The sequence below is a fragment of the Setaria italica genome, chromosome VI (genome assembly GCF_000263155.2).
Source record: "Setaria italica strain Yugu1 chromosome VI, Setaria_italica_v2.0, whole genome shotgun sequence".
NCBI classification, from domain to species: Eukaryota; Viridiplantae; Streptophyta; class Magnoliopsida; order Poales; family Poaceae; genus Setaria; species Setaria italica.
The window spans coordinates 33,952,354-33,976,707 of record NC_028455.1 but is presented as its reverse complement, the minus strand read 5'-3'; the positions used below and the strand labels follow the sequence as shown (position 1 = coordinate 33,976,707).

The window sequence follows — 24,354 nt, the reverse complement described above, 5'->3', positions numbered from 1 at the left end:
GTTTTAGGTCTTTTCAAAACTAAAAATCCCTACCAACAATTCCTAAAAATCAGATAGAAAATTAAATATGTGTAACATCATCTATTAATAGTTTAGGACACGTTGGGCAAGTTTTTTTTTTAAATTGATGGAGATGCACAAGATTGATTTTAATGCGGAAACGGCGATCGACATGTGTAAACCTTCCGCATATCGCATTAATCTGTCAGTGGGTTTCGGCTAACTAAAATATTAAACATGTATTTTGGGAATTGTTAGAGGACGGTTTTAACTCTTTATGTCCAAAATTTTATTTTAGGGAAGGTTTATTTTATGGAGAATGTTTCAAGTTTTCATGTCACTCAGGAGATATTACATTAGTTGTAAACCTCCGTAAAGTCTTAATTTTTTCTTTCATAAATGGACAACATCATACTTTAAAGAAAGTAAAATAGCATCATACAGAATAGCTCTCTTCTTTCGGGAAAAATAGCATCATACAAATATCAACAAATCGACCTTTCATCACTACGGTTGGGCCCCCTCTAGACCCTGAAAATGATGGCCTGGGCTGTGAGAGTGGTAATTATAAAACCATTCATCTGAAAGAGGACTTACTCCCTCCGTCTCACAAAGAGGGTTCGTTTTGAAAATTCTAGATAAGATAGTAGCAATGCTAAAAGTTCAAAGTACCCTAATAACTCTTCTTAATTGGATGGATTACCAAGTAGAATTAATTATGTATGTACGCTTATAGTAATTGTTGAACCGATTAGCCTTCCTTATTTAACGAGTATGGCTCGGGCATCATCGATGGTGAGAGTAAATGATCAATTTATTAATTGGGCTAGAAGGTATTATGAGAATTTTTGTTGGATTATCTTATACGGGCACTCTTTGTGGATAAGTTTTGAAAGCTAACCGACCGATCTTTGTGGGACCGGGGTATTCGTTAAAGTGACCAGAAAAAAGAAATTGGGTCACTGCCGGCACGGCTCAGATCCATACTTTCCCACTTTTGCATCAATCTAAAGGACGATAATAATTGGAACCTGCGTTCGCTTCAGCTTTGCTCCATTTTTCTTGCATCCGCTGCCTGCCTGCCTGCTCCTGCCTCGCGCTTCCTTGCCATGACTTGCAATTTTCTTTGGTTTCTTTCCTCGAACTGCGAGTTGCAGTGTTCAGTTGTTGGACTACAAAACGCATTGGCTCAAGGTACTTTCGAAATAAAAAAAATGGCATCCGATTCGCCAAATCGTCTCTTTTTCTGCACCACCAGCGTCGCTTGCTGGGCTGGGAATGCTTGAATAGTCTCTCCCCCTCGGCGATGTGATGGGAGGCACGGGGCCGTCCACTATTGCAAATATCGCCCAAAAGGCGAGGATGGATGGTGGCATCAAAGGCAGCTAATATCAGCTATCCATCCACCACACATCGATCAGGACCTGGAAGAGGTATGCAGTGCAGAGCCAGAGATAAACAAGTGCCCCAGAGGCTGCCTGATCCACAACGCCATCCGGTGGTGTCATGGGCTGGGAATGGCAAGCCAACATCCCTTTCCCATACGCGTGTGGATCTTTCGAAAGCGAGGAGACGGCTCATCCAGCTCCAGACCCCACAAACCTGCAAGTTGCCGCCGTCAGCATCTGTCGCTCTCCCTGGATATACCACCGTCCACCGCACCTGTATTACATCGTAGATAGAATCTTCCGCAGGACCCTGCCCCTGCTCTGGTTGACTGGTTGCCGGAATGCCACGGTACTTTGGACGCGTCCACAGGCGAGAGTGGACGTGCCAAAACGCGTCGCTTTCTGACACCAAATCCTTCGATGTTTGCCTGAATCATGCTTTCGCCTTCCACTCTCGGATAACATTTCATAGCGTGTGGCAAGGCAGGACAATATAGAGCTTCTAGCATGGAAACATAGATTAAAAAACAGAAGAAGTGCGCAACCAGAAATTCTATATCCGAGGACCTCTTAGAGCTCCTTTCAAATACATGTTATTGATGACACCATCACCCCCTCATGTAAATCCTGCATGATTCGCGAACCCCCGAGTTGAACCGTAATAGAATGACGCAGAGTCAGGCCAGCCATCCGGCTGCCGCGGGCGGAGTTAACGGAACTGGACACCTCATGGTTGCTCTACAAAATCAGCTCACGCTACTTGAATTGGAGCGGTAGGGAGTACTCTACTCGTACCATTATGCCACACATCTTTCTGGACATAGACAACGGAATGGAAGGTTGAGGAACGGGGTGAATCAGGCTGTTGCCGCCATTGGTACCACCCTGTAGCAAGCCCTCTTCGCTGCTCGGACAATGTCATCGACCTGCAAGTGTGGTAATAACAATAGGCACAATGAGAACGGAGAAATGGTCAAGCACGAGATCCTACTACATTCAATGACATAGACTAATTCCACAGCCATACTATCTTTTCAGAGTCAATTTCCATAACTCTATCCCCTACAGATATTTCTGAATATTGACCTCTCAAGATCTTCCAGCTATTCTCACGTGCCTACCAGAGATTATGGGATACTAGTACCTCTTTCTTCAGGATCTGCCAACTGTTTGCTACAATTTTCTCATGCACCTCAGAACCTACCAACTTATGTCACACAACTAGGACCATGTTTCGCAATACAGCTATACCATTAAAAAAATATTGTTTTGTCAAAAGGCTGCACGCCAATAATCAATTGTACAGGGTGCAGGCTAAAATAAATGGTATAAGCAAGAAAACTGAAACCGTGGCATAGTAGTCGTGTTACTCTGCTATTGAAACCGCCATGCCATTACTTTTGTAGAACCACAAACTCCTATGCAAACTTGGAATGATAGCAAAAGAATAGTCAGTATGGACCTGTGGAACAGCCATCCTCTCTAGGTTGGCAGCGTAGGGCATGGGCACATCAGCTCCAGCAATCCTCTCAACTGGCGCATCAAGATACTCAAAGCTGTCCTCCACAACAGACATGCTGCAAACAAGACACATTTCAACCCATTATTAGAGACAAAGACCATGCATAGGAAGGGTGGGAGAAACGAGAGACCCACCATATTTCAGCGCCAATCCCGTGTTGTGGGAAGCCTTCTTCTACTGTTACCAATCTATTGGTTTTCCTCACAGATGCATTAATAGTGGCTCTATCCAGCGGTCTAATTGAACGAAGATTGATTACCTGAACACAAAATTACTAAAGCATAAGGAAATGATGATGGACTCCATCCGAAAAGAGAGGTATCTGGTAGCGTAAAACTGTACTAAGAATGACAAAAGGAAATTACCTCAGCACTGATACCCTCCTTGGCCAGTATATCTGCAGCCTGAAAAATGACAGTACGTGAGAATGCCACCAGAACATCAACTGGATATATTTTACATAGCTATTGCATTGATAGATCTGGTCAACTAAGTAGATCTCACCCCAAAACAAATTGTTTTGTTCAAAACTGAAATAGAATATAGCTATAATTTTAAAAATGGAATGGCTCATATAACAGAGATTCATGAGGAAAACTTTACTAGTGGGGGACAGTCAACCTCAGAAGCAAGGAAACGGAAATCATTGCTTATCATTCCCAAAAGCAAGGTAAGGAAAGAAACCAAACATGTATCATACCTCCTACCATTCATAAGCAAGGCTAGGTAAATGATCCAAAACATGTGTTACATATCAATCTAGTTGGCAATTTTCACATGAAAATATTTCAAAAACAGAAGGAAATTAGAATCACATTCTTTATCAGTAGCATGTTCAATTCCCCCCAAAAATATAAGACATGATAGACAAATAATGGAATTCAACACAATCTGCTTAAGAAATCTGGAATTCACACACCTGAAGAGCATATCCGACCATCTTAGAGAATGCAGTGATTGTAACATCTTTTCCTTGTCTCTCTATCTACACCCAAAAAAGAAAAAAGAAAACAAAAAATAAGATTCTTCCAGACAATCCATCAAGAGAAGTCTGATCAAATCGAACAATTCACTACCGCTAAATAAATACAAAGACATACCTTAGCCTTGCCGATTGGAAGGCAGAAGCTAGAATCGAGTACCTCATCAGAAACAGGAAATGATTCACCATATCTGCAGGAAAATACATTATATGATGAGATGTGAACACAAGCATAGAGAAAAAAGACGAATGGGGCAAGTATTGCATACAGAAGTTCATTTTCCAGGAAAACAACAGGATCTGGATCCCTGATTGCTGCTTTCAGCAAACCTCGAGCATCTTCTGCAGAATATGGTGCTAGAACTTTCAATCCAGGAACATGAGCATACCAAGCTGCATAGCACTGCATAAAACAGATACCCACAAGACATTATGCACTGCAAGAAATTAAAGTACACCAAGCTTACACCTATTACTCAGTTGAACACTTTTATTTTTATTTTGAGGAGAAACATTAAACAAAATATTCGAGTATAGGAGACAAACAGCTCATGTAATGAACAATTTGGTTCTACAATTCATTCTATTTGTTACAGAACCAGGTATTCCATGATTTTCTGCATTCTAAGGAATCAACAACGGTGAAACAACCAAATAGAGGCAAGTTTCTGCAAACAACCTGCGAGTGTTGAGCACCAACTCCAGCAGCAGCGCCATTTGGCCCTCTGAAGACAATAGGAACAGATATCTGACCAGCTGACATGTAGTTCGACTTGGCAGCTGAATTAATGATGTGATCAATTGCCTGAATATGCAAAAGGGTACAGTCAAGGGATTTTGGTTTTAAGCATGTGAAATTTGTAGCATGTACTCATTCTCAAAGATCCACAATATGGGAAGAAGTCAAGAACGTGGGCATTATTGCACAAAGGTAAGCAAAAAACAAATAAATACAACAAGGTGCCACCAGATGGAGAACAGTATCGAAATCGTGAACAATATTCTTGCAGGAAAAGGAATGTTAACACAAAGGAAATCACCATGCAAGGACTTCATATCAGATTATACCGAGCGTCTGATTCAGTGACCGGATCAATATGAATCATAACTATTCGTCTATTCCAGTGGTTTTATTATATGATTGTAAACTGATGCATGGGAATCATGTAAGTTTTGCTAAGAGAAGAATGTCTCCGAACAATTTAACATCAAAATTACACAAAGATATACTTTCTTGCATGAGGTGCTACTTAAAAGATGTCATCGGTAGCTATTAGAATTTATGCAGCTTAGAGATGGGAAAAGAGAAACATGTCTGAAATAAGGTACTGCATAAAACATGAATTTTCTAAAATTCAGGAACATGTGGAGCAAATGGGAATATGAAAAAAAAAGGGAAGGAATAAATCACATTCCAAGTCAAGTAAACAAAAGAACTAATTGAATGCGCACAATGATTTGCAGACATGATTGAAAAAACTAACCTGCATTGAAAAGTTAAATGTCATGAACTCTACTATAGGTCGAAGACCATGGTAGGCAGCACCAACACCAATACCAGTAAAGCCAGCCTGAACAGGACCAAAGCAGATCAGTATTAGTGTGTGACCAAATCAACCTGAAGCTTATGAATGGACAATGGTGATTGGTTTTTTTCAGGTTTATTACCTCAGTGATTGGTGTATCGAGAACCCTATCAGGGCCATATTTGTCAAGCAAACCCTTGGATATCTGCAACGAACACCAATGAAGAGAAGCTCAACACTAACAGCATTCATATTACTTTTCAGTTGCCACAGGGAGATAAAATGCAGCATAAATCTTCTTAGAAATACTACTGACCTTGTATGCACCTTGGTACTCCCCAACCTACCACAGAAGTGACAATTATTAAACCAAAAGAAGCAGAGGGGAGAACAAAAGAAACAAGTTCAGTTACTGGCGGCACCTCTTCTCCCATCAAGAAAACAGAAGGATCTGCAGACATTTCTTCATCTAGCGCAGAATTCAATGCTTCCCGCACAGTTATCTAATAAGAAAAAAGAGTACTTGAGTAAACTTTCTTGCCAAATCTCAAGTTCATAACATAGAAGTACTACTGTAGACAAGCATGTCATTTTCTTGAACTAACAAGATAGCATGATGTATAAAGGTACCAAGTCCCTGAGATCTTGAGGCATGACTCAGATAAGCAGAGACCACACAGGGAATGGGAACTTAATAATACTATCTGCAGAAACTATCCAATCCCCAAAGTCGACTTATTATGCCATGGTTTGGTTCAGTTATTCCAACTTGGTCAATTTTTTTCACCCTCCTTCAGCGTTTCTAATCTTCACTTTAGAGGTGACATGTCACAGTACGTGATGCTGATGCCACCTCCTCAGGAGCAGGTATTGGAACAAGTAACAGCATATGATAAGATTATCAGGTTCTGCCATCATAATTAAATCATCAAGTCCTATAGTGCACACACTAAACATCTATCTACCATTCAGATTCACATGGTGTCAGACGTTCTCCACATATCTAAACAGAACCTGTAATGAAATGTCCATACTCTACAACTGCATCGGTTTCAATTGCGAGCAAACTAATTATATGTATTATACACAACTGCTCCATCAACCAACCACTTAGATGCCTACCACCTACCCGTTTCATTGTAATATTCAATTTAGAGGTCAAATGTCATGGTACCTGATGATGGTGGTGGTGCACCTCCTCAGGGGCAGGTATTGGAACAAAAGGATAAGGTGATCAGGTTCTTCCATTGCAACTAAATCATCAAGTCCTATATAGTGCACACACTAAACATCCAGCACCATCTACTCAGCACACAGTTAAGCCAACCGGGATAGCTACCATTCAGATTCCCATGGTCTCATCTAAACAGTAACTGTGCTGAAATGTCCATAGTCCAAAACTGCACCGGTTTGAACCGCGAGCAAACCAATTATCTCTATTATGCACACAGCTGCAAGCCATCACCCAACCACTTATTAGATACCTGCCACCTAACCCGTTTCCCTTTACAGCTACAAGCATCCGAAATCCATCAAGCTCAAGCTCAACAACAAACACCAATCACCATCACGAAGCTCCTGCCATTTGCATCTAAATTGAAAGCAAATAAAAAAAGGGTTTTATTCTACCATCTAAGGAGAGAATTTCACGGCGAGCAATCCAGCGGCCCGCAAAACATTGGCAGCACCGCAGCATGCGGGAGCTGGCAACGACGAGACGATTCCCATTCCCCCATCGTGGGGGAAGCAAAAAAAAATACAGTAGTTCCGAAACGGGAATAGATTCGACAGCGCATGCGCACCGACGCGACGCGCGGGATCGCAGGGTCATTGGTTGCGAAGCGCTCACCTCCTTGGCGGCGGCGGAGTAGGTCCTCGCTGGAGCCGCGGCGGCGGCCGCCGGGCGGAGGGCCTGCGCCAGCTGGCCGAGCACCTGCACGGAGCCGAGGGAAAACGGATCACGTTGAGACCGAGAGGAAACCGGGACGGCGAGACCGACCCAGGCGAGGAGAGCGCGGTGACGGGGGAGCAGGGAGCACTCACGCATCTGGATCCGAGCCGCCTCCGCGCGACGCCCAGCATCTCCGGCGCGATCGGTGTGGGACGAGGCTGGAGGTTGGCGACGGGGGAAGGAGGGAGGGTGGACCGGAGGAGGGCTGGTAGACGAGGGAGGGGGAGATGGATTAGGTGTCGTTCGATTTGGCGTGGCCCGGTGGGTGTATCTGTATCCGGGCACGGGGGGAGTCGAGTCGGGGCGGCGGCGGCGGCGGGGTGGGTGGCGGGTGTGGGTGCCTTTCTGCCAGGACACGCCGCGATCGCTGCGTGGCCGTGCGGGGCGGTTTGTGCGTGCGCGCGCCGGGGCAGGGGCGCGACCAGTCTGCGGTCTGCGGCCTAGAGTGAAAAAAAAAATATCAGCACTATTTTTCCTAAACTAAAATTATATTTCGGAAAACCCTAAGAAATGACGTAAATACTTTACGGGGCCACGTGTCTGCAGATGCACGGGAGCATTTGAGGCAAGAAGAATTCGCGTCCGTGCAAAATCCGCGGGACGTGGGGACACAAGCGTATCGTCGCTTGCTACGGAAAACCCAGGTCGCAGATGCTAACCAATCGTATCGCCGACACCGACCGGGTAACGTCCCCGGCGCTGGGGCAGAAAGGAGGGAGACGGAGACAGCAGGGTCGTCGTCGCTTGCTCCAGTTGGTGGGGGCCATGGGGGCCCGGCCCGGCATCTGGCCAGCGACGGCGCCGAGAGCCAGCGGAACCCCGTCGCTCTCGCTCCCCGCACGGCCGTTGGGGCGTTCAGGAGCCAAAGCCACGTCGTATTCTTCCTCCCACGCTCCGTGTGGTCCGTGATGTAGCCAGAGGCCACCGGCGCGTGTGCGTGCGAGGAGTGGCGGCGACTGGGCCGTGCCGGCTGCCGAGATGGCACTTGGGACTCTGGGAGCAGGGGCAGGGACCTCCGGTGGGCGGTGGCCACGACGATCAGCTAGCTTCGCGCGTGTATGCTACCACTACTTTCGTGATGTTTCTCAGCTTCTCGCCAGGTGCCTCCGCTCGGTTCGGGGGAGCTTGCAGCTTTTGGGTTTTTTGGCCTACCCGACGGCCGACCATTCATCGCTGTTTGTTTAATTATGGACTAATAATGTGCTGGCCAATTTGGTTACGACAAGATGACGCTGCTACGGGTTGGCTTTAACATAACAATGGTGTTTGGACTTTGGGCACGAAGAATCTGACTCTGCTTTTGCCTTGTTTTAATTGAAAAGTGGGAGCCTTTGTTTATCGCTACAGGGATATGATCAACTCAGCTATAACACCAAGCCATCTGCCCATCTGTCTATCCGCACTAGTATTCTTTCATTTCTTCTTGCATTAGTCAAATCGGCGATCATTGCTCTTTATTCCCTCCATCTCCCTCTCCTTTTTCTCCTCCAGCCATGGAAAAGTAGGCCTGCCAATGATGCCAACAAGAGAAATATAAGCACCTGTTTGCAACTTGTTAGACTATTCTAACTTCTAAGATTCGTGCTTCCCTCTTTTTTACAAGAAAATAAAGGTCAAACGCCATACGCCTTGCATTATGTCGTAATTTGGAACAAGGTGCTTCATTCGATCGGAGAATAAAAGCCAACTACTATGACATCGAGGCGGCCTACAAAGTGAATCTTAGGCCGGCGTCATCTATTAAAAGAATACTATCTTGTAGAAATAGTCATATGTTAGAAACTATTAGACATAATTAATGAATGGACCCAGTAATACAAAGTATATACATGCTTCAATCTGTATTAAATTGATTTTACATATAACATAGTTAAATGTATAAAAGTTTGTCTTAGACAGTCGTTTTTTTTTCGCGAGACTAAGTTTGTCTTAGAGATGGTCATGTATTTCCGATCGGGAGGAAGTGCAGGAGCACTACTAGGCCTGAAACCGTCGCGACCCAACTCGTTGCCAGCAATACCGCGCGTTGTTAAGGCCGCCATGAATGCCGCCTGAATTGGGCCCAACTTCTCACAGCCACACCATCCATCATCCATATCCAACAACAACACACAGGGGGCAGCAGGCTACTATATGGATGGGCCGGGCCGCAAGATGTTAGTTTGTTTTGCTCCGTGCTGTGCATGTCGGCATGCATTATGTTCGCTGCTGCGCGCCTCTGCAGGGTGCCGTACGTACGCGTCGCGCCGTGCACGCACGCATGCAGATCGCTGGAGGCGTTCAACAACCAGTACCACTACCTGATCGATGGCCACGCATGAGGATTTTTCTCGAGGACCGTATACGTATGGCTTACTAATGATATATAGTATATATACGTGTATATATATATATACGCGCCTAGCTAAAACGGCTAAATACATTTTATATATATACGAGGTGGACTGTGTGTCGAGCACTGGCTAGTACGTGCGCAATACAATTTGCACCGAAATCAATTGAAACATGATCACGTTCACGTGCGACGAACCCACATTCAGACACTGTATGTTCAGTACAGCCGACAGCTAGCTGCGGATCATCATTACAACTGTCAATTCCTAATGAAGTGACGGTACTAATCATCCAGCTCCCATTTCTCATCACCCTCCTCCGCCCACGTGAGCCCTGCCAATCATCGAGCTCCCATTTCTCATCACCCTCCTTCGCCCACGTGAGCCCTGCCGTACTCCCTATCGTGCATGCATAATCTATGGGTCCACTGGAAGGTTTACACAATTCTAAATATGGAACTGGATACCGAAACGCATCTGACATAAATGGTGTAGGACGGTGTAGTCTATATGGAAAGACAAAAACTAGTTGAGGACTAAGAAAGTACTCATTATAATAAGAGTAGAACTCCTCTAGTTGTATCTGACCAGTATTCTTGTAACCAACTGACCTGTAACCCTGCTCCCAGCAATATAAGGCGAGGCAGGGACCCCCTCCAAAGCAATTCAATCCAACCAACACACAGGATGTAGGGTATTATGTGATCTAGCGACCCGAACCGGTCTAAATCGTGTGTCTACGTTTACCTTCGAGTTCCTGATCTCGACGAGCCCCACTAACCAGAACACTACCTCAAGCACCCCCACGGTAGATTGCTAGGTCTAAACAACGATACTCCCTATATATTTTAAAGTACGGTAATGCTTCGGATCGTGCGTCCGGCGCAAGTCCGAGTTGTCGGCCGGTTCTACCATGAAGGCCCAGCTGCCCTGCCTACCCACATGTCCACACCTGTGGCTAATTATTTTCAAGCGACGTGGCTTCTCTCCCATCCACAAGACTACCCAACTCCAGGCGTTTTTATCCATTCAGCAGGTTTATTCCCATCCTCTTCGCAAGTATCACCATGGAGGTACGGAGGTCATAGCAGTCCACCTCCCTGGCTCCCTTCCCCTCTCCTTCCTTGATGTGCCAAGTTAAGGTCCGGCGACTCCGCAGCCTATCCATGGCCGGCTGACCGCCCCATCGCCTTCGGCGGATGGCGGGAGATCCGGGGTGGTGGCACGCGAGGCTGCCAGAGGGCGAAGCTAACAGCGGGAGATCAGGGCGGCGGCGCGTGAGGTCGGCGGCGGGAAATCCAGGGCAGCGGACCCCGCACGAGCGGCGGCGTGCGAGGTCGGCGGTGCACGAGGCGAACTTTGCGCTCTCGACTCCATGTTGCATTAGGTACCCCATGATGTTCCAGTAGAATTTTTGGATGTTGCAAAACGCTATAGATGTGTGTGGTATAAATGTTCCAACAGTTAGGTTTTGATGTTCCATCTGTTGATGTTTCATGTTGCAACTTTTGTGTTTTAGTGTTTCACCGTGCTCAAGCTTAACCTATCATATGGTTGAGAAATGTTGCATGAAACAGACGTTCAATGTTGTGGCTGGAATTTCTTTCCTTTAGAATATGATGTTTACATTGCACTATATTTTTCACATAATTTTTCAATATTGCAATCTTATGTTTTCGATGTTGTGGGTATTTATGTTGGATGTTGTAACAGAGCGTCCGATGGGTAATTCCCCATCAGACGTCCGGCCGTTAGTAGCGCCGTTTAAAGTAATGTTTATTTTTTCATTTATTCTGATTTAAATTTGTTTGACTTCGACTATACTCTGTATATATACACACACATATACGTACAATATATGCGCACAGTACTAAATAATAAATACAATATGGAAATACATTTCATGGTGAATCACATAAAACCCAATCCGATGGGCCGGTCCTGAGGGTTTTTGGGCCCAGGACCAACTAAAAACTAAGGGACCTTCGTAGAAAATTCATTTAGGAGCAGGGCCGGTCCTGTTCCTTTTCTCGCTACCGGATACATGCTTTCTAGATGGCACGATGGTCTGAAAATTTTAAAAAAAATAACTAGCAATTAATCTTACCTATCATCAAAGAACTAGCAAATCACAATATTATCCGTCTCTAACCACGATTGGTAATGGATTTCTGTAACAAACACTTAATATCGTGATCATCATTGGCATGACCGCATGAGTATACATGCAGGAGGTGTACTTGATCGGGGGCCCTGAGGTGTCGGGGGCCCGGGAAAGCCGCCCCCCCCCCCCCCCCCCCCAGGGCCGGGCCGGGCCTGGCGATGATATATGAGGCGTAGTATGTACGTATTATCCATACAACAACGCAAGCTGTGCCGAAAAGACGACGTCTCACCGGCGCTGTCGGACGCACGACGTACATAGTATATCCTGTGCTGCTCATCAGTGTCACCATCATGTATATCATCGCCCAGATGGCCAGATCCAGCCAGCCCATGCTAATTAATTAATTGCATACAGTATATATATATATATATATATATATGTATATGTATAAGTAATCGTGGCGTGGACTGAAGTAACGTACCGATCGATGGACGTCTGAGTATAATCAGGAAGGCAGGCAGGTCAAGTACGCGATAAGAGTTTGGCATTCGCAAGCCTGTCCGCCGCCCTGCCCCGGTGTGGCCCAACGAGTTACCGGAACTCCCGGCAACCCAGCAGCTGGCCGGGTAACTGCAGGTCGACGTCGACTGACCAACCAGCAGTCCAGCACCTAGCTAGCGGCGTCAATCGCCTCTTCGATCTTGCTATCGATCAGAAAGCAACCCATGCAACTATGCAAGGACGGAGATCAGCAGAGCGTGGATATATCGCTGGAGTGGGAGACTGAAATACCTTCAATTCCTGCTACGAGTTGGATGGATAGGTTCGATCCGGACTGTGTCACTGTTCTTGCTTGTGCGTGTTCGTTTTCTACGCAAGCTCTATCCGGGCGGATCGATCGGACGCCGTCTCCTGCATGCGAATAGCAATTGAGCAGCAGCATCGATCCATCTCCATCAGCAATAATCTAGCTAGCTAGCACCGTATTTTTCTTTAGGACTTTTTTTTTTGTTTCAAGGAAGAAAGTACTCCAGTGTAGCACCGTCAGTAACGGATTCAGATGCGATCGATCGACCATTGGCGCATGGCAGGGAGCGAGGCAGAAAGTCCGAGGCTGCAGCCGACACAACATCGTAAGTCAGTCAGTCAGGCAGGCAGGCATCTCTGAATGAAAGCAACAGTTGCGCATGCTGATTGCTGACAGTCATGCATCGCCTATTCATCGCGCTCTGGGAGCAGAGCTAATCGAGCACCAGTAAAGCGTCCACGTGCACGAACACATTACACACGCTTATTGCTCGCACTATAGCACATTAGCACTGTAGCAGCCAGCTGCTAAGTACAGCATTATATCAATCACACATGCTTGAGCATGCCCAATCGAAGGAAGGATCACTGTTCCGGCTCGACCGACGGGAGAACAAGAGGGATATGACATCTGAGTCGTACGCGCTGCTGGGACGACGATCGATCAATCAGTGATCGTCGGCCATGGACGGTGGACCATTGGGCGCGTTAGGCTCAGTCGGACCCGTGAGCTAGGCCCGAGGCAGACGGGCCAGGCTTATAGGGTGCAGAAATGTTGATTGGTAAATCTGCACCCTATGGTGCTGACTGGGTTGGGATTGTGTTTGTTATGATGGGCTGGCTGTGCGCCCTTCATAACTACCCCAAACTGCCATCTAAAGATAGCGTTTGGTGGCGTGCACAGCGGACAAGTGCCCTCACCGTTTACCACCCAGACACAGGCGCCCAGAAATGTAGAGAACAAAGGATGAATGCATAAACTCTTATTGGAAAGACCTAATTAGGAAGTTTATCAGTTCAAATATAACAAAAATTTACATAGAAAGCTAATAACATCAGTTTGAGAAAGTAATTAACAAGTACGGCAACATCATTAAGAGGTATGTTGCATGACAATTGCATGTGAACCAACAAGGAATAATATACACTTGCACAAATGACTTGAAGTAGCGAAATTAGAACCACAAAACTAGAATTTTGACACGAAATTAGGTCAACTGAGGTTATTAAGGCCTCACACCCATAACACCAAAAACCACAAAGTCAGATCAAGAATGTGTTGGGTCAAAGCACAAATAACTAAGGTTATCATCTCCAGATAAACAAACATAACAGAACATCAGCCAACATGAGATTGCCTCAGTACAAGTGCATCACAGGCATAGAAATAAATATGACGGGTCTTAGATCATAAGTCAAATCCACAAACTGCCATATAGACAGGTGGACTCCAAAGTGGCAGCATAAGAGTAGAAAGAAAGAGTAGAACAAAAGCAATAAAGTTGAAAGACACCAAACAAAAAACAACACGTACAAGAACCATAATAGAAATGCCACTTCATCGTTGCCCAACCCAGTAGTAATCATCATAGGCCAAAGAAAGAGGGAAACAACAGCAGCAACAAGGTAACAAGTGAAATAGGTGAAGAATAACGGGAAAATGGTATCAAGTTCAACACATAATTCAATAACAGAAGGAACATGATCACAACTTAACATGGCAACCAAGTAGGTAAGTAACAGCAGGAACTCTCACCAAGGTAAATATCAAGTTAAACAACAGTAGTAACATGTTAACATGGTAAAGAACAGACTAAGATCATGGCAAAGTAAAGCGGATCGGGAAAATGTCAAGATGGCAAATTGCTAAAGTAAAGCTAATAGGCATCTGACGTAAACATGCATACATAGCATCACATCACAAGCATCACAGTTATATAGCAGTACTAGATCATCATATTACAATACTTACTTACCATTCAATTCCTTACAAATAGTTAGTTCCAATGTTCTTAGCCTTGCCATGCTGCCATAGAACTTAATTAGTAATTAGCCACCCCATGTGAATCCAAAAATTAACACAAAAGGGCAAGTGCAAGTTAGGCTACACCCTAATAGGTCAGACCAACGTATATAAAGATCTGTGCAAAAGAAAGGACTGGTTAGGGATGGAGACATGCTCAACTATTTTCCCTGAGCTAGAAGGCAGTAGTAGCTACTACATCACAGATCAACCATATTAGCCCCAGGCAGGCTCCTCGTCAGCAACACAGACCGAAATTAGAGATAGGTTCATGGCAACATGTCCACATCCACGCAGTAACTACACATGAACGATAAGTAACCTCATGAATCGACTATAAACAACAAGCTAAGACATAGAAGCTAGGACAGTGCATCAAATAGACATGCAGATCCGACGAGGATACCCCACTAACCGCATAAAGAAACCGTAATATCAGATCCACTCTGCGGGAACCCTAACCCGAGGGATTCCACCCAACAAATCATAAAAGATCGAACAACAAGATGAACCTCCATCCTAACTGCAAGAGGATAGTGGATCCGGGACATACCTCCGCGAAGATGAAAACGACCATCGTGGGGAAGATGAGGAAGTAGCGCGTGCCGGTGGATGAGCTGAGGGACGCTTGGAACAATAAGTAGACGACGCAGATCTGCTCGGTGGAGAGGAAGAAGCAGGTCACGCCAGGGACGAAAATGTTGCTCAAGTTGCCGGGGACGAAGAGGTAGCAGATCTATTCAGTGATGAAGACGAAGCATGGATCCAATGTTCATTGCTAACAGAGACCCGTCGCTCGCCGGTGAAGAAGTACCCGCGCTCGCCGGTGAAGAAGTACCCGTGGCCGCCGGTGCAGGCGACCACGGACACCTCCGGATCAGGCGTCCCGCCACCAGTCGCGATGTCGCCTCCGCCCTAAAGTCACCAGAATGAGAGGAGAGGAGAGGAGTGAAGGAGTCGAGTGCGAAAGGGAGACAGGAGAGAGGAGTGGAGGAGTCGGTGGAGGCGGCGCGTCTGCGGGGAGGAGGGCGACGTGCCCGGGAGACCACCGCTATATACCGGCGATGGTAACCCTAGCCAGCCCAAATAATGGCGTCAGGCCGCGTTCATCTCCCGCGCTTCCCTCTGCGTGCATGAAAACGCGCTTGTGTGGGTTTGCACCGCGTGAAACGTCCGGCTTTTGCGTTCCACGCGATGCAAGCTGGCGGGTCGTTTTTGCACGGACCTAGTCCGGGAGGCCAACCAGACTAGCAAACACAGCTAGTTGTACCAGCTGAGCATGGGCCAACCTCCACGCGGTCTGCCAAACGCGCCCTTGGTGGATGGACACCCTGGACCGGATGTATTCAAGCGCTAGAGAAGACGGCGTACGTCCAGCCTCCAGGGCAGGCTATGGCTATAGCGATGGATGGATCTGCAATTCTGGAGTGCCCACAAGTACTGTACCAGCTGCAGGTGGATGATGGATCCATCGCCGGCGTCGCCGTCACGCGCGCCTGGTCAGGTCAGTGACAGCGCCGATCCATCCATCCATTGCCCACAGTGCTCGAGCCTAGCTGCTCCCCCGGGCGGCTTGCTTCCAGCTCCGTCCCTCTTCTTCGTCTTAGCTTTCCCTCTCCCTCCCCTTGGACTGGTTGCCATCATCCACCCGTGTCGCCGTCGGCGGAATTCGACTCCGAACAGCCTGCTTCCTCGGCGCATCCGGCCGGCCTCCGTCCAAGCATCGACCCCACCGCGGGCGCAAAGGCCGGGCAGCCCTGGAGCGCGCGGCGGAACGGGTGACCACTCGGTGGTCGTCGCCGAGCTGGTTTTCGTGCAGCGGATCGCGAGGCAAGATCGCCGGTCGCCGTCCGACCGAGACGTCTGCCGGAAAACCACGCAGCGCTAGGGTTATTATCTGTTGCGTGCGCGTTCGTCGACCGAGGTCGATCGGTGTGTCATCGTCAATTATGTCAGTAGCTAGCGCTCTGGGAGGAACTGTCCCTGTACGACGAGTTCAGGGAGCCCAAGCAAGCGCCCCCGCGCCGCGCCGCCCGCCGTGCGCGATGGAGCTGTCGCGCTCGCCTGCCTGCCTGAGAGCGGAACGGGTAGCCACGAGCCGGCCGGCGCGGCGGCGACCGGCCAAATAAAAAAGATGCAATTTTTAGGATCCGGGGAACTTGGGAGCAAGCGGCTGGCTGGCCAGTGGCAACCTTGCGTGCAGTGCAGAGACTCGAGCGGTGTCTGTTCGCTGGGGCCTGGGGAACGCATCAAAAGAACAGTCAGTCAGATCAGGGTTCAGAAAACGACGGCCATCACGCCGTGCCACCATCATGGCACCATCTCGATCAGACACGAGCAACGCGATGACGAACACTTGCAGAAACCTTTGACAGATTAAACTACCATCAGCATAAAGAATCAGATTACGGAATGATTACTTGATTAGCTAGTGCGTGCTGGACTGCTGGTCACTCTCACAGTTAGGGTTAATGGCGGAAGCCGGGCACGCTGTTCCTAATTTGCTTTGCTCGATCTCCCGGCCGGGCCAGCAGTACGCCGAACGTCGCTGCCGGCGATGTGACGGACGGCGTTTGGAATTCAAAGCGAGATCTAGCACAGATACGCCCGGGGGTAAAATTTAAAGGCCGTGGCCGTCGCGGGCCCCACCTCAAGGCACCCGCATTTTTGGCACATTGGAGAGCCTCCGTCTAATCTAATCTCCCTCCTCCAACCACTCGCTCGCCTCCCTTATCCGCTTCCTCTCTTTCTTCTCTGCTAGCTGCGCTAGCTTATTCCATCGCCTGGTCTGTCCCTTTAGGATCTGAACATGTTAGCACAGTAACCAACCAAGTAGTTTTGTCTGCTCTCAAAGAAAAAAGATGAGATGATGTCTGAGCAGCTATAATTTGCGAAAATGCTATCAAGATGTCTGGATAATACTACTGAAATCGATGGGATTCATTAGATTATGCCAGATTATTGCAGGGCAAATGAGCAGCTTTGGCTGGCTGGGTGCGCGATCTACGCTAGTGCACTAGTAACCACATTTGACACGCGGGATTGGTCTTTTTGCGTTTTTTTTCATCGTGTTTTTTAGAAGATTACAAAATTAATCGGTCTTTAATTAATTTATAGTTTGAATCAACATCATGCATGAGCTGTTTTAATAGCCCTAGTTCATCGTATACACATCAGCAATCATTCTTGTATATCTTCATATGCAAGTATTCCATTCCTTGATGGAAAATGTTTTAAATCTCCGGACTAAGACATTTAGTGTTCGGTGTCCTTAAACAGCTAGCTAATAGCCAGCACACAAAGCTATAGCCGCAAATAGCATGCATATAGAAACAAATAGCTGCCCCTCCTCGATCCGCTATAGCAGGAGATAGCGGAGGCTATAGCCGGCTATTTTAAACTATGACTATAAATGATGAAATTTAAAATCTCATATTGTAACGCAAGGATAAATCCATTATGAGTAAGTGAACATAGAGCAAGCTCCCTATTTGTTACTTTTCTTGTATACCTACTAATGGTTACGCTCACATCAGAGTTCTAATGCCTAAAATTGAGAAAGTTTCCCCGTTCTTCTAGGGATAATTGAGTAAGTGAACATACGACAAACACACTATTATCTAGTTAATTTTCTACTTCTTTTGCTTGTTTACCACGGTTCCTTGAGTCTGGTGCTTAAAATCCTAGCGACGCTCCGCCTCTGTCGCCATTGTTAGGGAGAGATGGTCTCAAGGGTCTTATAGGAGGCCCTCGGTAGATAGGTAGGTGAGGAGGCGGCCGGTGAGGAGGACCGTCGGTTGGGGACGAAGGCAATGAGGAGACAAATAGAATGAGAACGTCTACTGTTCATTAACCGCGGCCAATACAAATTACAAGCATATGAGCTCTGTCCTTTTGTTCATCTGCTGTTGACATGCACTTACCTATTTATTTCAAGTAACCTAGCTAATCTTCGAAGTTGGTTATATACATGAATCTGATTAATATGCCTTCAAATCCAGAGTACACGCTGCATCAATGAAAAAGGGGACACACATTTCACGTACAACTGTCGTACAACCATGTGTTGAAGCCACAATGCGGTTAATGGGTTGTGCCTGAGAAATGCAAATAAATATGACTTAAATAGAACGGCCGAACGTAGCAATTGCTGTTACGGCTTCAGATTCCTCTTCCCTGAAGAAATATTACAAAGACCTTAAGGACAAATTTCAAGTTACAATTTGACCACATGCAGAGGCCATTTCTGCAGCTGCTACGACTACGAACATGTATATATGCTCCATGCATAGTTGCATACGATACACGTTTGGGTTCTGAAACCTCAGCTAGAAGCTTCCTGAACCTGATTATCTTGCTTGTTAATGATCCGGTGGTACTGCTTTCTTCCTCTCACTAAATTACACTGCATTACATTACACAGATCGAGGGAGGGAAAAAGAAAAGGAAAGGAACTAAGTAAAGTAGTGACAAGAAATGTCGTTGGAGAAAGCAAGTAGAAGATTAAGTAACGGCAGGTCGTTTTCGTTTCCTGGTCGCCTAAAGGCTATAGGCTAACTCAGCTCCGATCAATCCAGCCTCTCATTGAGAAGCATGCAGCTAGCAGCAGCTGCAAACCTTGCGGTTCTTGTGGCCGGCCAGCCGGCGGCGAGGTAGCTAGCTGCTGACCTCCTCCTCCTGGTCCGAGCCGTCCGTGACGCAGCTGGCCGATGACGACGTCGGCGACGCGGCGGCGTCGTGGCCGGCACCGGCCGGCGCCGGTCGCCGCCTCGGCCTGTTGCTCCTCTGGAAGACCCGGCACACGACCCACTCTCCTTCTGCCTGACCCAGTCTGCAGCCCTGCATCGTCATCACCAAGCAAAACTGTCAGCATCGACAGTATCACAGTAACAGGAATTCAGCACGAGCATCTTGCTACTATTGCCTATTGATCGAGCAATTGCTCATAGCTGAAGGCTGTAGCAGCTGGAGTGGTGACACTATCTACTGTTCCTGTTCGAGCACACTTCGCCAATCAGACAGATTCAAGTGCCCTACTGTACTACTGTGGCAATCAATCAATTTGCTCGAAAACAGTCGACAGGATCCTTCTTCATTCTATCATCATCAAGACGCAAGATCGATGACTGCCGCCGAGTACTGATCGATCGATCGATCGTGCAGTTGCGTTGTACGTCCATGACTGCAGATCTGGCCACTGATGGATGACCCGTACCGTACAGGAGCAAATCTCTCGCATGCAACACTTGTTCTAGGCTTCTATCCTTCTAGATCCAGAAAGTCAGAATTGATCGGCAGGTAGATACAGGCGGATTGAATACGCTCATCGACTGCTGTTCAGTATTTGCAGGCCAATCAAGGCGTCAGGAGAGAAAAAAAAATTAAGTGCCAGTAGTTCAGGCGCTGCTGGTTGGTTGGTAGGTCGGGTAGTATGGTCATGGAGGCCGGGGGGACAGGGTGATTACGGAGAAGAAAATGGAACTCCGATCGATCTGAGGTCTTGATGCATGAGAGAGGAGAGAGCATCTGGTACAGAGTAAGTACAGCTACCACTCGGTGTCGGCATAAATCTGCAACCACCGGATCGATATCGCCGCAGGCGATCCATCGGATTAACTTAAAACCAGCGGCGGCAGCGGGGTTATGGCTGATCACGACAGGCAATTAAGCGGCGACAGTTCCGCGAGAGATGCAGATCGATGCTAGTTGCTCTGTCCTTGATTATCACGCGGATCTGCCGCCGCCTGTCCGGCCTACTAGCTCATCAACTGGTCGATGATCACTGGTGGTGTAGTAGTATGAAATTGTAAAGCACATCACATGTAGGGTTTCAGGATTACTCATCACTACCCAAAACAAAGCTTAAAATTTCAATTTTATTTGCCTCCAAACATGAATTTTGTAAATGACATATGCTACTACATATATGGAGAGCATAACTTAACAGGCTTGCTAGTTTATTGGTCAGAGTTAGATTAGGGCTAATGGAGAACATGGACATGCTGTGATTACTGATTAGGTTATGCATAAGATAATCATGCATGCCGGACACTGCCGGTTTGATTAGGTAGGGGAAAACTCCAAGATGGATGCGCCGGAACCACTTTGCACTGGGTGCACGCTCCACCATCTATCTACTTGCTCTCTATATCTAACTTACCTAGTTCATGCCTCTCGCTATCTAGCTAAAACATGCTAGGTGTACGTGTTGGATTCCTGAGTTCATCTCCTAATCTCCCAGGCTCCGGTGTTAATACATGTCCACAGTTACTAATGACCTAACTTTTAGTGGCCAATTTTTCATGCACTCAATTTATTTGCCAGTTACGCGAATACAGCAGTCAGGTTACTAGTTAGAACTGTAGAACATGAGGAAGAAAATTAAAGCATCATGCGGATCGATAGGTGTGCAAAAAGTATGAACAAGCTGGAGGCGAAAGAGTTGCTCACGTTCTTGTGCAGCGGCGCGGCGAGGCGGTACTCGTGCATGACCCAGCCGTTGCCGAGGGAGGCCGACGGCGCCGACGCCTTCTTCTTCCGCCGGGTTACGAACGTCAGCGTCCTCTTGACGCCGACGAGGAGGCTCCCGCCGCCGCACGGCCGGGGAAGGACCACCGGCTTCTCCTTCCCCGCCGGCTTCCACCGCCCGCTCGCGGTTGCCGCCCTAGCGCCGCCGCTCTTGCTGCATCCGCTGCCGGCGCCCGCCGTCCTGACCGCGAAGAAGTACTTCTCCCCCTCGCTTGCATCTGGTGGTGCCAACAAAGGCAAACAAAAATCGCAACTTTAATTGTCAGTGACACGATGCGCTGATGCTTGATCAGAGCATACTAGTTTGTTGATGGGTGTTGGAAACACGACGCTAGCTCCAAGTGGCTATGGCGTGTGTGTGCCGCTCGTACCGGCAGGGATGTCCCAGGGGTCGAGGCTGTAGAGGTCGGGGACGACGGGGATGACGGCGGCGGGGAGCGGCACGCCGAAGGCCTTGCGGCGGAGGTACTGCACCACCAGCTCCTCGTCCGTGGGGCGGAACCGGAACCCCGGCGGCAGCTGACGCAGCGCCGCCACGCCGCCGGCGTGCCTCACCAGCACCGGAGCGCTCTCCATGCCCAGAACTAAAAGCTACCTAACGCTACCACCTCTAGCCAATCAATCAAGCTACGGGCAGCTAGCGAGCTAGCTAGCACACCTGCGCGTGCACTGCTCGCTAGCAGCTGCTGCTCTCCCGTGGTTCAGGGTCAACTGGTAGAGCTAGGCTGCAGCTGAAGAGCTCGCAGCTTCTCTGATCACTTGGCGCGAGCAGAGTGATGAGCAGGAGGCGTGCAGCTGCTCGGAGCCGGAGCGTCCATGGAGAGAGAGAGAGAAGGAGATCGAGCTACTAGCTAGGGGAGGGTGTGTGGGTGCCTGAGGCTTTGGGGGGGAGGAGAGGGGAAAAGGGGGCGCCGGGCTTTATAGGGTGTGTCCTGTTGCGTCAAGCTTACTCCACCTCTGCCCTGCGGCCTCGGCGTCTCAGCCTGTGGCTCAGCTCAGCTAGCTTGACGCCATCGATGCCTTCTCTGGCCTGACAAGCCCCGGCCGGACGGCATCGTCGCCTCGCCCCCTCCTCAGCCGGTGCCGTGAACTCCTTCCAGAATCTCTCCTCGAAGTTACTTGCTCGCTCCCGCTACAGCGATGTGAAATTGCCGCTAGCTAGCTGCCCCGTTGGTTTCTTAATTTCTTTTCCCCCTTCCAATTCCGATTTCTCTGCAGCGGGTGATAAATCATTTATCCCCAGTTTTGACTCTGGAGTAATATATATTCGATGGCAGCGATCGTTTTCGTGAAATAAACTACATGGGTTCTGACCCAACTGAAGCCTGGCACGTAGCAGAGTCCGTTTGAATTTAAGGCAGAGAGGAGTGGCTTCTGATCAAACCTAACCCTGCAAAGAGAAGGAAATTGCACACTATTTGGCATGCATTTTAATTCGCAGGATTTTCAGACAAGACAGTTCATTTCTTGTAGGCATAGACAAAAAATCCCCGCGTTCCAAGCAGAGCCAGCTCCAAACAAGCTCTGAATTTTTTAGATAAAAAGACCATTTCTGGCCCTCAAACAAGCTCTGAATTTAAGCCACCGGATGACTTGGCCGCATTTGTTCTTGCTTGAGAAAACTATGCCAAGAACGTTACCAAATCGAAGCGCAGCGAATCGGATACCGTACCACTACTCTACCCCGAATCCGACCTTGCTTAGCACGCATGGTTTTCGTCAATCTGTCCGGCAGATTTGGCGGTAGCCGAGCCGCTTAGTGTACTTGCTGCTGTCCTCAGCCACGAACCAACTGCCCTCCATCACCACCCCACTAGCCAATGCCTTGGGGATTTCTTAACACCTGCAGCATGCTACCAATGGACACATGCGTTCATGCAATGCAAGTAAAGCAGCAGCAGCATCAGCATAGCATCTCTGAATAATTTACCAATCAATATGATGCAACCAATCGATCCCCTCCATTATATTTTCTCTAATCGATCGAAGCCGTGCAAGCCAGTGTCAGTGATGCGCGTGCGTATCGTCGGGTTACACTTGCTTGCAGGGCATCTCGATCGATCGGTTGGTTTGGTTGCCCTTCGCTTTTCTTCCTCCCTCTCTCTGTCTCTTTTCTTGCTCCCTTTGCTCATGATTCAGCTCCTCCTTTTGCGCCTTTGCTTAGGAGGATCGAGCTGCATGCACGCCCCCTCCCTTCCCCCCCTCCCCTCTTCCTCCCCTCTTTTGAGCACTTGCCTTTGCAACCAGAAATCTTTTAGGGGCCGGGGGAGGGTGGGGCCCACATCAGCAGGCGTGTGTGTGTGTGTGCGTGTGGGCCCTGCTGCCGTGGTACTACTACAGTGCATGGTGTGCCTGCTTCGGTTTGGCTGGGGTTGTAAAATAGCCTGCAAATAGCTATCGAGGGCCCACAGGTTGGTTGCTGTTCTCAAGGGGTTACATGTAGAATAGCCATTTTACTATTTTAGTGTGGTGTTTAGTTGCTGGTTTCGTCAAACATGCGCATGTCAGAACATAGGGAAGGGGACGGTCAAGAAACCTTGCCACCTTGGCTAGCAAACTCTAAGTTTTGTCACTGATTACCTGTTCACAATAATCTATCCTCTAATTTATGTGCCATGTAGGTGTCAGGCATCTCATAGAAAAAGTTAGATGATAGAGTGAGGTTCAATCGTGTGTTGCCATGTGCTGTGCCCGGCCGCTGCAATGTTAATATGTTATAAGCTATTTTACCGTGCACAATAGCATTACTTAATGGTATATAGTATATAGAAGATTTAACCGTTCATTATTATGAATAATTTAGTAATTATTGCATTGTAAAAAGTGATATTTCAGATGAAATGATCAAAATGTTATAGCGATGCTATTTTTACCATGATACCCTTATACTACATGTACTACTCATGTATACTATCCATACTACAGGTGAAGTTTTCAGCAGTATACAATTAATCTTGATTATTGGATATTTTTTATATAGTCTTTTTCAAACACTGGTATAGCCTAGCTAATATTGTGCACCGCAAAAGAGCTCTATGTTATTTTTCAAAAATAAAAGGTCAATAGAAATAGTAACATAATTTGCTCATGTTGTTTCTCACGTCATCCCATATTAGCAAAACAAAGTAAACGTGCAAAAGACTCGTGGCTACATATCACAGGCTCTTGATGACAACCTCGATCGTGT

General features: G+C 47.5%; 2 protein-coding genes across 2 annotated transcripts; both read right to left on the bottom strand.

The window, feature by feature from the left end:
* Positions 1–1,888: 1,888 nt before the first annotated feature.
* LOC101771006 (pyruvate dehydrogenase E1 component subunit beta-1, mitochondrial) lies at positions 1,889–7,680 on the bottom strand. The gene is made up of 14 exons (XM_004973966.4): positions 7,462–7,680; positions 7,268–7,351; positions 5,841–5,921; positions 5,735–5,761; positions 5,561–5,623; positions 5,377–5,463; positions 4,572–4,697; positions 4,162–4,295; positions 4,011–4,083; positions 3,830–3,895; positions 3,276–3,314; positions 3,045–3,169; positions 2,851–2,965; positions 1,889–2,314 (listed from the first exon to the last, which is right to left on the bottom strand). The coding sequence occupies exons 1-14, from the start codon at positions 7,498–7,500 to the stop codon at positions 2,246–2,248; spliced, it is 1,128 nt and encodes a 375-aa protein (XP_004974023.1). The 5' UTR covers positions 7,501–7,680; the 3' UTR covers positions 1,889–2,245.
* An 11,064-nt stretch (positions 7,681–18,744) lies between these two features.
* On the bottom strand, positions 18,745–22,082 carry LOC101770602 (NAC domain-containing protein 18). Its single transcript, XM_004973965.4, has 3 exons — positions 21,539–22,082; positions 21,090–21,385; positions 18,745–19,478 (listed from the first exon to the last, which is right to left on the bottom strand). The coding sequence occupies exons 1-3, from the start codon at positions 21,741–21,743 to the stop codon at positions 19,296–19,298; spliced, it is 684 nt and encodes a 227-aa protein (XP_004974022.1). The 5' UTR covers positions 21,744–22,082; the 3' UTR covers positions 18,745–19,295.
* Positions 22,083–24,354: the final 2,272 nt, after the last annotated feature.